The sequence below is a fragment of the Panthera leo genome, chromosome C1 (genome assembly GCF_018350215.1).
Source record: "Panthera leo isolate Ple1 chromosome C1, P.leo_Ple1_pat1.1, whole genome shotgun sequence".
Lineage (NCBI taxonomy): Eukaryota > Metazoa > Chordata > Mammalia > Carnivora > Felidae > Panthera > Panthera leo.
In genome coordinates, this window is record NC_056686.1 from 125,686,830 (window position 1) to 125,699,857 (window position 13,028).

The following is a 13,028-nucleotide window of genomic DNA, read 5'->3' on the forward strand; positions in this document are numbered from 1 at the left end:
CCCCAGCTAGAAACATAACCTATCTTCTTTGGGGATCAGTCTTCTTGTAACTGATGCATGTAAATACTATCTAATGTGCTAGGACTTTAGATGATCTTTCAGACAATTCAAAAAATGTAAGGAACAGCTTTTGTTTTGGCCACTCAGCAATGATTCTCAGCAATGGTAACATCCTGAGCTGTTGAACAATGAGACATCTTTCCCACTGGACTTGGATCCAGGAGAATGAGAGGCTAGAAATACATTGGTTATTGTACCACCACATGTACCCTGAGAATAAGACCTATTAGAAGAGATACAAAGAGGCCAGACCCTGGTGATATTTTTTTGACCCCTGAAATCACCTCCGCCTAGAGCCAGACCTACTCCAGACCCTTCAGTTACATAAAACAGTGAACATCCTTTTCCCTGGGCCAGTTTGGATTGAGTTTCCTGTTATTTCCAACTGATAGAGTTTCAGGTAGAAGAGCATAGAGGGTGTGAAGGGTGCACAAGAGGATTAGGGAGGAAAAGGTAGGTCAAGAAGAAGTGGGGATTTGGGATTTCATCATGTTTCCCATTTAACTTACTGTGCCATAGGCTCCCTTCCCAAGGACCTCTCCCTTAGTCCACAGGATAGATTCTTCATACTTTAAACTATTTTCAGGAAATTTCTTCTTTTCATTTGAGTTGAGAAATTTCTTGTCCTTGTCATATATGCTGAACCCATTACTATATCTCTGGGACAATGAGAAAAAAAGAAAAGTCACCATTAAACTCTGAGTCATTGGGATGGGGAAAAAGGGCTAAAGAGTAGAGTCTTACTTTCTTCTAACTTGGGACCAACTAGAGAAAGCCATATATGCATAAGTAATCATATAGGATGCCATATCCTTGTTAGCCTGCCTACAGCTTCCCCATGCCAACAGCTTCCAATCAGGGCGTAGTAAAGGCTTCCCTTTTTCCTGCCAAGAATCTTGCCCACTCCTCTGCCTGCCTTTGAGTCTCTGCCAAACACAAGTGATGGTGGCTGACTTTTTTGCTATAGTTAAGTTCTGAATAACCTTGTTCTTCAATTATTTCCACAACACATAGAATCAAACACACACACACACACGCCTATATACATACATATATATACACTTATACACAAACATACATATATATACTCTTTCACCCTCTCTCACACACACACAAACACACAGCCACAATGAGCAGGTCTAGTGATCAAGACTAGCTGTAATACACAGAAGATCTATGGTCTTCTAGACCCTTGCTATTCAAAGGAAAATCTGCAGACAGATGTACCAACATCACATAGGAGCTTGTTAGACATGCAGAATCTCAGGCCCCAGACATACTGAATCAGTGTCTACATTTCAATATGATCCCCAAGCGATTTGCCTTCACAGGAAACTTTGAGAAGCCCTGCTTCTCAACAAATATCTCTCTGAAGAACTTAGACCATGTTTTCCAATTGGTTGATTGGATCAAACTGCTTTGCTTTGATCTCTTCTACAAGTTCTTAAAAATAAATGATGGTGACACAGAGACATGGTGAAGGCCATTGGAAGCAAGACTTCCTGCAGGGTCTCTCCTTCATCATGAAAGAAAGGGCCATTTGGGTTCCTCTTCCCCATCCTTTCATTGTTTCTATCCCAACTAAATTTTAAGGACTTCTTAGGGAGGAAAAGGCTGTAAAAAGTCAGTTTTGACTCCATCATTGTAGGATGAGGTTACAGGCTGATGATATTTACTAGCTTGTTAGCTTTTCTTAAATTTAAAATGACAGAGTGGTAGATTCATCTCCGACACACAGGTGTGCACACACATATCCCCATTTCCTACCCAAGCCTGGAGGCCTCCAGGGATCACTCTCTACCCCCAGGAGAGACCAAATTCGCCATAAGGACAGGGCTGATATTTCAGGACAAAGAACCATCTCACTGTGTCGTGATTAAGGGTGTGGTCCCATCACTCACTGACTGTAACTTTCTAAGCCTCAAATTTCTCATCTGCAAAATTGGGACTTGTTATTACCTTTAGTTATCTCATAGAGCTGTTCTGAAGCATATAAAGAAGACAGTATAAAATCCCTCGCTCCTACATGGTAAGTTCTCAATAAACCTGGCTATGATATAACTATATACTTCATGTATCCTTAGATAAACTATCTAAAATAACTGTTCCTGATCGTGATACAGTGTGATACAGCCTGAATCAGTGTTCAATAGATGATATTTCAGCTAAGCCTACTGTTTCTGTCTTTAAAATTTGAATAGGACAGGAGGCTCAAGTATTTCAGTGAGAAGTGAAACCAACAAAACAATGATCCCAATGATCTGTTGCTATTCTTCTTCCCCATGCCCACTTCCATGCCAAAAAAATTTTTTAAACATTTTTCAGGATTGTCGCCTATCTTCCTTGAGAACAATGGCTAAGTCTTGTTCTAGTTCTTAGCCCAGCGCCAGCAACACAGTAGGCACCAATGATATTTCTGTGTTAAAGTTTTCATATTTCATGTCTTCATATGTTTTTTGGAATTAGGTGGTGATCTACTCCAGGGGCTACATTCAGTTCTTTCTATCTCACATACCACCTAGAGCAATACTTTCCCCATAATTACCTCTCTGCTATTTATTAATTGAAAACATCTTCACCGAATAAAATATGAACCTACTTTAAATAAATAGTTTTGCTATATTAATGTACCCAATGTGATTCCATTGCAGTGTTAGGCTAGCTGAACTCCAGAATCAAGGTGGCATAATGAAAACATCTTAGCCTGCAAGTCAAATAAACTGGATTCCAAACTTGCAACCGTCTCTGAGGTCCCTTCCTGCCTCTAATGAATCACTGATTCTAATTATACCAACCTGTATTTTAACATTGGTTTTCTCTCCGCCCAATTCTTGTGTGGTTTGTCCTCTCCTACTGAAGACAAGATTTAGATTTTCAGGATCTGTTTCATTTGCCATTATTTGGCAAGAGGTGTTACCTCTCTCGTCAAGAGCTAATAGTTCTGCAGCTAGACATCCTAATAGTTCATCCGTCAATTCTTCATTCTTTACAGAATCTAGAATTCCTTGCGAAATTGAATTTGCATAATTTAAAGTTTGTCCAAATGTTTGATATGTAATTGATTCATTAACTAAACTATCATGATCCAAAGAATGTGCCCAATGTTGATATGCTTGGGAAGATGCACTCTGTTGTTTCTCTTGGAAAGAGAAACTCAAAAGTCTCTCAGACTTACCTAAAACACTTTCAAACCCTATATCATTAGTTAAAATTTGGTTGGCATCTATTTTAACAAGCGATGCTGTATTCTGCTTTTCTTGCAGTACATGCTTATTGGAATTCTTCTCACTGGGCATTGCCCAACTGTTTTCTGAAAGGACAAATGGGGTCTGGTGATGTAGTTCTTCAAGTTTCTGTAGATCTCTGAGGCTCGTGGCAAGTATTTGATTGTTAGAAAGGTCTTCTTCATCAGCAGACTCTTCCATAGAGACTTCTTCAACAGTGGACAAATCTGAAACAGGAATGACTTCATTCTGTTCAGTGGACTTCTCATGAGGCAGAGCCAAGTTCAAGGGCTGAACTTCATTATTAGAAGAAAGTAAGTCATCTCCTGAAGACTTTATCTGCCACTGTGAACCTGAAATATCATCACCATTTTCCATGTCTTGTATGTTGCTACCTACAGCCTTGTAACCCTTTTCTTTAGAAATTAAAATTTTGTTCTTTTGTTTAATGCCAAGTGAAACCTTTACAGGTTTAACATGTGGTCTTTTCTGAGAAAATCTTGTTCTGCTGTTGCTGCTCCTCTCACTGTGTGAAGATCGACATTTATTGGTAATACATCTGCCAGATGGAGCTGAGCATATCTCTCGATAATATTTGTTCTCATGACGTTCAGCCTCTCTCATGTGACAATAAACAGGGGTCCCAAACATTTCATAGATTCCAGGACCATTAGCAGTTGAATTGATTTCTTTGAACATGTCACTATACTTAAGATCTAAGTAATTTAGTCTTGGCTCTGTTGGTTGAGCAGAGAGAGCAACAGAAGACTTTTTTATTCCTGAATTCTTACCGATGCAAGGAAAAGATTGCTTTTTAGGTTTCAGAGCCCGGTAAGTTGATTGCTTCTTTTCTATCTGTGGCATTCTCCTTTGAAACTTGGGTGGTTGCCAAGGTCTGGGGTCAACAAGCCCCAAAGCAGGGAAAACTGGAGTTTTTATACTGGTTTTATGTATGGTAGGCTTAATGGAACCTTCAATGGAAATCATGAAATTCTGGGGTGTCCTATTACTGGTCTTGGTCTTTGAATCCAACTTATTTCTGGGGGTTTTCATCTTATGTCTGTCATTTTCTTGATGTACAAGAATATTGAAGCTATTGTTGCTATGAAGAGTGCCCTTTCTTTTTTGGAGGCTTGGTTTGGCTACTGCTGGTTCCTTGGGAGTTTCATCTCCAGGGAAAGTGATGTGGATAAGAGGCACCATCCCATTCATTTCCGGTTTGGTTGCCTCCGCCGTTGACATTTTTATGTTTGTCTCTGTGCGTCTAGGACCTTGCGGAATCTTTTCAGTGGGGCCATCAGGGACTACATTGGACAAACTTTTAAGTACAGTATACTCTTCTAAAATATGATTTGGCTCAACGGCTTCACCTTTATGTACTGAAGTACTTTTTAAATCAGCTTTATCATTTCTAGTCTCTTCATCCTGGCTTAGAATTACTTCTGAATGCTGGGCTTCTTGGAACTTGACTGGCATGTTACATCCAACTTCAAAATCTGTAAACAAGTTTCTGGCTGCTGAACCCTCTTTCTTTCCTGATAAAAGATGTTGAGAATTCTCTTCTGCTTTTCTCATTTCACAACCAAGGTAGTCAATATCCACTTCCCTATCTGTAGGAAAACTGCGTTCCTTACAATTCTCAAAGGACAACAAAGATTGTCCTTTTTCAAAGTGAGAGATTGAAATTTTGTCACTTTCTTCTGTTTCCTTGGATTTCCTGTTCTCCATCTCCATATGTTGTCTGTGATGGTTAGCCTTCCAAAAAGAGCACATGTTTCTGGACCAAATAGAGCTATCAGAGCACCTGAGAGTCTGATCCACAAACACCTTAAACGGAGCTTCCTGCTGCTTGTTCAATGGTCTAACCTCATCAGATTGACTTCTGGGCTCTGAGAGCTTAGGTTTGAAAGATACAAAGTTCAGAATATTTTTTTCTCTCTCCTTTTGATCCATGTGATCTTGGGGGGCAGTATGAAGACCAGGTTTCATGGGCAAAAGTGACAATGCTGGCAGAGGGAACTAAAAGGAAAGAGAAAAAGCTAATGAATGCAGAAACATATATGCATGTCATGTTAATTGGTTTAAAGTAATTCAAAGGGATTCTAAGATTCTCTTTTTTTTTTTAATTTTTTAACTTTTTTTTTTTTTTTTTTTTGAGAGAGACAGAGCACAAGCAGGGGATGGGCAGAGAGAGAGGCACAGAATCTGAAGCAGGCTCCAGGCTCTGAGCTGTCAGCACAGAGCCCGACATGGGGCTTGAACTCACAAACCGTGAGATCATGACCTGAGCCAAAGTCAGTCACTTAACCAACTGAGCCACCCAGGCGCCCCTCTAAGATTCTTTTCAGGGAGGCCTTTAACAAAGTACAAGGCTATCCTAGAGATCCCAATTAAAAAAAATAAAACCTCATTCCCAGTATTTTTGGTAAAATTGTACTTCTAAAAACCAAGATTTGGGGGGGCACCTGGCTGACTCAGTCAGTGGAGCATGTGACTCTTGATTTTGGGGTCATGAGTTCAAACCCTACGTTGGGTGTAGAGATTACCTAAAAATAAAATCTTTTAAAATTGAATAAATAAAAAATAAAACCCAAGATTATTATAGACATAGATTCATGTTTATGTATTTAAAATAAAGGCTCTACAATGTAAACATTAAAATTTTAAGATGAGGATTTTATTTCTCTTTTCCTTTCCATAGAAGTGATCTAAGATTTTTTAAAATTCCCACTTAGAACAGCTTAAAATTTGTTACATTTACCTTAACAATGATCATTAGCTTACAGACTAACTCAGATTTTGTATCTGGAACACAACTACTCCATATTGTTTTACTGAACTGTTTTGTTGAGGTGCGGTCATAAACATGCCACACCATACACTTGAAAGTTAGCAACCCTGAATGGTTTTTACTTCGTCCTCCAACTACTTTCAAATTAAGTTGGTTTTTGTTACCATTAACCTCTAGAGGTCAGTGTAATGCAATATATAAAATACAGCTTTATGATCATTAAGCTATAAACTCTAACTTTAAGCTTTTTTTCCATTGTGGCTTTTTCCATGTATACAGATTTGATACCTAATTATATTAGAATATTTATGAGCATGGATCATGAGTGGTAATTGAGAGCTGTCTGTTCAATTTTCATTGTACTGCCACCTGTGTATAAGAGAATAGGAAACTGACACTAGAGATCTAGGCATTAGAAGTAGGTGAGGGGCGCCTTGGTGGCTCAGTCAGTTAAGTATCTGGCTTCGGCTCAGGTCATGATCTCATGGCTTGTGAGTTCGAGCCCTGCATTGGGCTCTGTGCTGACAGCTCAGAGCCTGGAGCCTCTTCAGATTCTGTGTCTTTCTCTCTCTGCCCCTTCCCCGCTCACACTCTCTCTCTCAAAAATAAATAAACATTAAAAAAAAAAATTTAGAAGTAGGTGAAATGCAGTGTAATCCCCCAGTTTTATTGCCTTGATGATTTTCTTCCATCACTGAAAAATAACTTTGGAAATAAAGACAGATTCTGCCAGTGCTAAAACATCTCCCTAGTAGCAGCCATTATTATTTTTTTAAGACTAATAAACTCTAATAAACTGCTTTTTACAACACTAAGCAGGACCCATGCACTTTCTCAAAGGCTCATAGGATACAGAAGACACAGATAGTCGAGAGGTTCACAGGAATATTTCCAAAAGCTGTACTAATGAGACAATTAGGAAAACCTTTCTACCACTAGGGAAAAAATTTACCTAATTTCTAGACATGCTAAGAGAAGACAAATTAAAATACGTCTAAGAGAGTTACTCACCTCATTATGTAGAGAACAGAAAACACCCCAGGAAAAAAACATAAATGGCAAACTAGCACTCTCCCAGAAGTTATTTGCGACTCTACAAACTATATATAGTTTTCCAAGCTAAGCTGCTGAGGATTTTGGTTCTGAGTTCTTTGATAGAGTTTGTCTCTATCAAAGACAACAAAGTTCTTGGTTTTAATTCTTAAGTCAGAAATGCTAAAACTAATCTTACCTCAATTCTTCGGCTACTATACTTCATATCAAGAGTAGAAAACTCTATAACAAGAAAAATAAAATAATTAGATATTCTTAGTAGTAGAGTGAACACAGCCAGCCTTAAGCCAGAGTTTGGAGATGGAGTGATCGTGATGTTGGTGCTAAGGTCTGAGGAAAAGTCAAAATTAATTTTTTTCTGTTGTAATCCATATGGAGTTGGGCATGGAATGATTACACAAAACTTTAGGCTACTGCCACTGAAGGGGGTTGTTGTTTTATATATAATGTCTTTTTTTTTTTAAGTTTAGTTATTTATTTGGGAGAAAGACAGACAGACAGACATGGAGGGGCAGAAAGGGAGGGAGAAAGAATCCCCAGCAGGGGTTCGAATTCACGAACTGTGAGATAGTGACCTGAGCTGACATCAAGAGCCAGAAGCTTAACCGAATGAACCACCTAGGCACCACTATAATGTTTTTATATACAGTTGACCCTTGAACAACACAGATTTGAACTGCATGCATCCACTTACATGTGGATTTTTTTTGATAAATACATTTGTAAGTATTTTATAAGTACTTACTATACTGATAAATAAGTACTGTAAATGTATTTTCATTTTCTTAATAACATTTTCTTTCCTCTAGCTTACTTTATTGTAAGAATACAGTATATGAAACATGTAACATACAAAATATGTGTTACTTGACTGTTTATATTATGGATTAGACTTCTAGTTAACAGTAGTAGTTAAGTTATACATGGATTTTCTACTGCACGGGGTCAGTGTCCCCAATTCCCACATTGGTCAAAGGTCGACTGCAAATGTATATTATATATATAACATTTATGTACATATGTTTATGTTTGTACTTACATTCATATTCATAATTATATTTATGTTTATATTTATTTTTTAAATTTTTTTAGTATTTATTTATTTTGGAGCAAGACAGAGTGCAAGCTGGGGGCAGGGGAGCAGAAAGAGGGAGACACAGAATCTGAAGCACACCGTAAATCCCCACAGGGCAACACAATGGGCACCAGATGTTTACCTGTGGGGAACCACCACAGGAGTGAACCCTGAAATTATGAGGCTCAGAAATTATACCAAATGATTGGCACTCCAACCTATCCCTCTTTCCCAAGAAAGAGACCTTTACTATGAAATGTAAGCAAATATTTCCTGGAGAGAGGGGAAATGTGTCTCTGGGTTTTATAACTCTAGAATGTAAGCAAACAGCTCCTGAGGAAATAAATGTCTGAATCTCTCTGGAACAATAAACAAACTCTAATTTCTAAGACATATTTATCACTCAATCATCTTTTAACCTAGTTTCCTAGCGCTTTTTGGTCATAAAGCTTGGACTATGCAGACATGTTAAAAATTCATGTATAATTGTCTCCCAACAGTTGTTTGAGCTCAAACATGGAGTAGATCATAGATGGGATATACTAGGTAGTGTAAAACCTAGTTGTCCTCTTACCAAAAACCCCACCCACCATCACAGCTTGAAGTTGAAGCCAAAAGCTCCCATGTGTCCAGCATCAAAGCAGATCACATAAATGGATGAAATGGGGCAGATAGTAGTGAGCTGAAGTTGTGCGCCCCAACAAAAGAGACATCCATTATTACCCAGTCCCAGGTGATGTTGTCCATTCCAGATGGATAATCTAATACTGCTAGATTCTCTAATTGTCAAGAGAAACCAGAGAGCTGCAGACTTTATGTGAAATTTCCCTCCCACCCCTTTTTTAAGTGCTGTGAAAGCCAAACAAAATATATCACAGGTCCATTCTAGCCATAGGCTGCCATTTTGAAATTTGACTTTGAAACAGACCTCTCTAAGATGTAGCACAGGTAAAGAAGATATTCACAGATGAAAAATGGTAACTAAGAAGAGGATACCAATAGGAGGGGTTCAAGCGTTCCCCTTAGCCACAGCTACCAAAGGCACCTCCCCCCAATTCTTTATGCATTTAATCAACAAATAGTAATTGAGTGCCTAATGAGTGACTGATACTGTCCAGAAGATGGCAATATGGTTGTGAACAACAAAGACAAAATCTTTGCACTCTAGGAGGTCATATTCTAGAGGCTGAGGTTTCCCTGTTGAAAAGATGCCACAAGTTAATACCAGAAATTCAAATGAATGGGTGCCTGGGTGGCTCAGTCAGTTAAGCATCCAGCTTCAGCTCAGGTTGCGATCTCACGGTTGGTCAGTTCAAGCCCACACTGACAACGCAGAGCCTGCTTGGGATTCTCTCTCCCTCTCTCTCTGCCCCTCCCCACTCGTGCTTTTTCTCTCTCTCTCAAACTAAATAAACTTGATAAAAGAAGAAATACAACTGAGTATAATGTATAATTGTGTGCATATGTATAAACTGATTTAAAAAAGAAAAAAAAACCTTTCAAGTATTATAAATATTTGGATAAATATTATCCAGTGTTGGTAAGAAATGACATGAGGTAGAAAGTAACGCAAACATTTCTGGTGAGAATGTAGAAGTGAGGTCTGGCTTACAGGTAATTTGGCAATATATGTTGAAGGCCTTTTACAATGTGTATGAAATTCCAGTTAAAAGATCAAATGTACCAGTTTTTCTCCATTTCATAAACCTCACTAAAATGATAGTAAAGGAAAGTAAAAAGGAGTAAATTAAAAAGGAAATTAAAAGCTCAGAGGATAAGACAAGAGATGAGCAACGTCAAAATATTTTGGACAGTGAAAATTTTATGGATGAATAATAATTGATTAGTTGTCAGCTTTCTCTGTTCTGCTCAGTGCCTGCAGGGGGAGAACTTAACAAGAAGTAAGAACTCCAGAAAGGAGCAGGAATTGACGATACCAGGTACCTCTGAAGGTAAGGATGAAGGTAAGACTGGAACAAGGGGTTGCTTGTGAATCTGTGGAAGAAGTAGTTTCGCCATTCCCTGTCCTGCCTCATGAATCAGGAGTTGCTCTTCTCCATTCCTGGCAACTGGCTGGAAGTTTACTTTCCAGAGAGTTTGGAACAAAGATGCTAAGTAGTTAGGTATAGCTGAGAGTAGCAACAGGGTGCTGGAGTGACAATAAAAGGATGAAGGGGAAGTCTGCACATTGATAGGTGAGTCCCAGCCTTTCAACCCACAGTCAGGGGCTTGGGTTATCCCTGTCTAGGGAAAACTGGCCAAGAGAAAAATCTGTCTATGCACACTGACACTTGGGGACTCCCTCACTCCACCATCTAGGTCTCTCTATGCAATTTACCTGGAGCCCACAGCACTTTTCAGTACTGCCAAGAAACACAAACAGATAGCCATGGAACAGTGGATATGTGAGAAAAGTCTCTAATGTGAAAATACAGAGAACAAAAAAAATGGAAAGAAAAGAGTTCAGAAAAAAAAAGAGACGACGAAAAACTATCATTAATATACTTCATGTGCCTTTTCTCAGGAAGCTACTGGAACTGCACCAAACTAAATACCCTACCCATACAGTTTCTCTGCTGTGCGATCTCTCTTATTGCAATAAGCCAAAAAATGCAACTTGTTGGATTACAGGTTTGTCCCCAGAGGCTTAGACCAATTGGTTTAGGACAGTAGTAAGCAAATATCAAAGACAGCATTGCCCTAAGAGGAATGTGCTAGCTAGTAAACAAGTCTTGGGCTAGAGAGAGTGGCCAACTCAAATCCTGGAGGAAAGCATCCTCCGTGTAAGGCCCCAAGATTCCCAGAGGTAAACATCAACCAAATGGGAGTTTGTGGTAAAGATTTTTCAAACACTGAAGAAAAAGAAAGATGATAGATAGATAGATAGATAGATAGATAGATAGATAGATATAGATAGATAATTTATCGACAAAAGGATAGAGAAATCACTCTAATTAAATGAACTCACCTTCAGATTTTCTTTGCTGCTCCTTCAGAAAGTGAGGAACATCTTCTCTGGCTACAGATGTGGAGATGTTTGGTTCTAAGCAAGGTCTTGGCAACAAAAAGCCCACATTTGCATCACAGAGCTCCTTGGAACTTTCCTCCTTCTTCTGACCCATGGTCAGAGTCTTTGTCCGGAAGTCCACCATGTGAATTTCATTTGGAAGAGAAACAGAATGTGCTTGTGCCCTTTCTTGAATCACTGGGGTTATCTGACTAGAAGGGAGGAGAACATGGTTTCATTCAAAATTCATTCCCTGTATCTTCTGGATCTCCACTTCTCAGTCTAGACTGAGATCACCAGAAAGCTCAGAGAACTATTTCCAAATGATGCTGCTGAGTGGAAGAGCTGTATTCTTCAAAGGACAAGACCTCTCCACCCTCCTATTCACTCCCCACCTCGTCTGCCTTCTGCACTCTACACTTTAGTTTCCCCAGCCCCTATTTCCTTAGAGAAATCAGGTGGGCAAAGTGCAGGCATAGATGATGCACTCTTTTACTTCTCCAAATGCTTTAACCAGCTCAGTACTTCTCAAACTATCTTTGGTAAAGGACCAGTTTTAAAATTTTCCAGTCCATTGTGGAATGAAACTGTTATAAAACTTCTGTAATAAAAGTGAATTACTATAAGAATAAATCAAAAATAAAAAACATAAAAATAAGCCACAAGTTTTTCATTATCAGATCAGTAAATCTAAGATTACTTTGTCAAACTGTAATACAACTCTTTAAATGTTTACATTTTCAAGTTCTATCCTGACTTCATCATGGACTGGTAACAGAAGGACCGCAGAATCACATTTTAAGTGGCACTGCCTCAGGGTCAGCAAACTATGACCCCTGGGCAAAATCTTTTTTTTTTTTTTAATGAAATTTATTGTCAAATTGGTTTCCATATAACCCCCAGTGTTCATCCCAACAGGTGCCCAAAATCTAGTCTTCAGTCTGTCTTTGTAGTTTTATTGTACCATACTCCTTTGTTTTCATATTGTCCATGATGACATTCAAGCTACAATCAGAGGGTTGCCTCATTGCAACAGAAACAATATGGTCCACAAAACCTAAAACTGGTATTATCTGGCTCCTGCCACAATAATATTTATTACAACCTCTGCCTGAGAGTGTTTTTTGGGAGGTGAATTACTAAAAATGTAGGTTATCACACAAGTATCACTTCATACTTAAATTTCAATCTAACCTTTCAAAGTATATTCCTTACTTGTTTTCTTGTAAATCTTCTCGGCTTATTTCTTGGGGATAACTGACATCTCTTGGAAAAGTAACAATAATCTCAAAACCTATAGAAACACATGACAATAATAAAAAAGAAGAAAGTAATGAATTCCAGTGGCAACTCGGAACTGAGTATTTTATTCCTGGTTAGTTAGCTAATCTATTTTTAATAATTACAGAATGTGGAATAGAATAGAGAGCCCATAAATAACCCACAATTATACAGTCAACTAATCTATGACAAAGGAGGCAAGAATATGCAATGGGAAAAAGACAGTCTCTTCAACTGGGATGTGTTGGGAAAACTGGACAGCTACATGCAAAAGAATGAAACTGGATCACTTTCTTACACCATACACAAAAATGAGCTCAACATGGATTAAGGACCTAAATGTGAAACCTGAAAACATAAAAATCCTAGAAGAGAGCACAGGCAGTAATTTCTCTGACATCAGCTGTAGCAACATTTTTCTACATGTCTCCTGAGGCAAAGGAAACAAAAACAAACTATTGAGACTGCACCAAAACAAAAAGCTTCTGACAAGCAAAGAAAACAACAAAACTAAAAGACAAGCTAGAGAATAGGCGA

General features: G+C 38.5%; 1 protein-coding gene across 8 annotated transcripts in view; it reads right to left on the reverse strand.

Moving 5' to 3' along the window:
* MAP3K19 (mitogen-activated protein kinase kinase kinase 19) overlaps positions 1-13,028 on the reverse strand; it is a 63,805-nt gene that overhangs the window by 8,251 nt on the left and 42,526 nt on the right. For all 8 annotated transcript variants that reach the window (XR_006205421.1, XR_006205420.1, XM_042948538.1 and 5 more), the window contains 5 exons: positions 12,426-12,504; positions 11,172-11,422; positions 7,307-7,350; positions 2,856-5,303; positions 570-719 (listed from right to left, as the gene is read on the reverse strand). Coding sequence is in view for 6 of the 8 variants with exons in the window: in XM_042948538.1 (XP_042804472.1) it covers positions 570-719; positions 2,856-5,303; positions 7,307-7,350; positions 11,172-11,422; positions 12,426-12,504 (2,972 nt within the window). In the remaining 2 variants the exon portion in view is untranslated. The remainder of the gene's footprint in view (positions 1-569; positions 720-2,855; positions 5,304-7,306; positions 7,351-11,171; positions 11,423-12,425; positions 12,505-13,028) is intronic.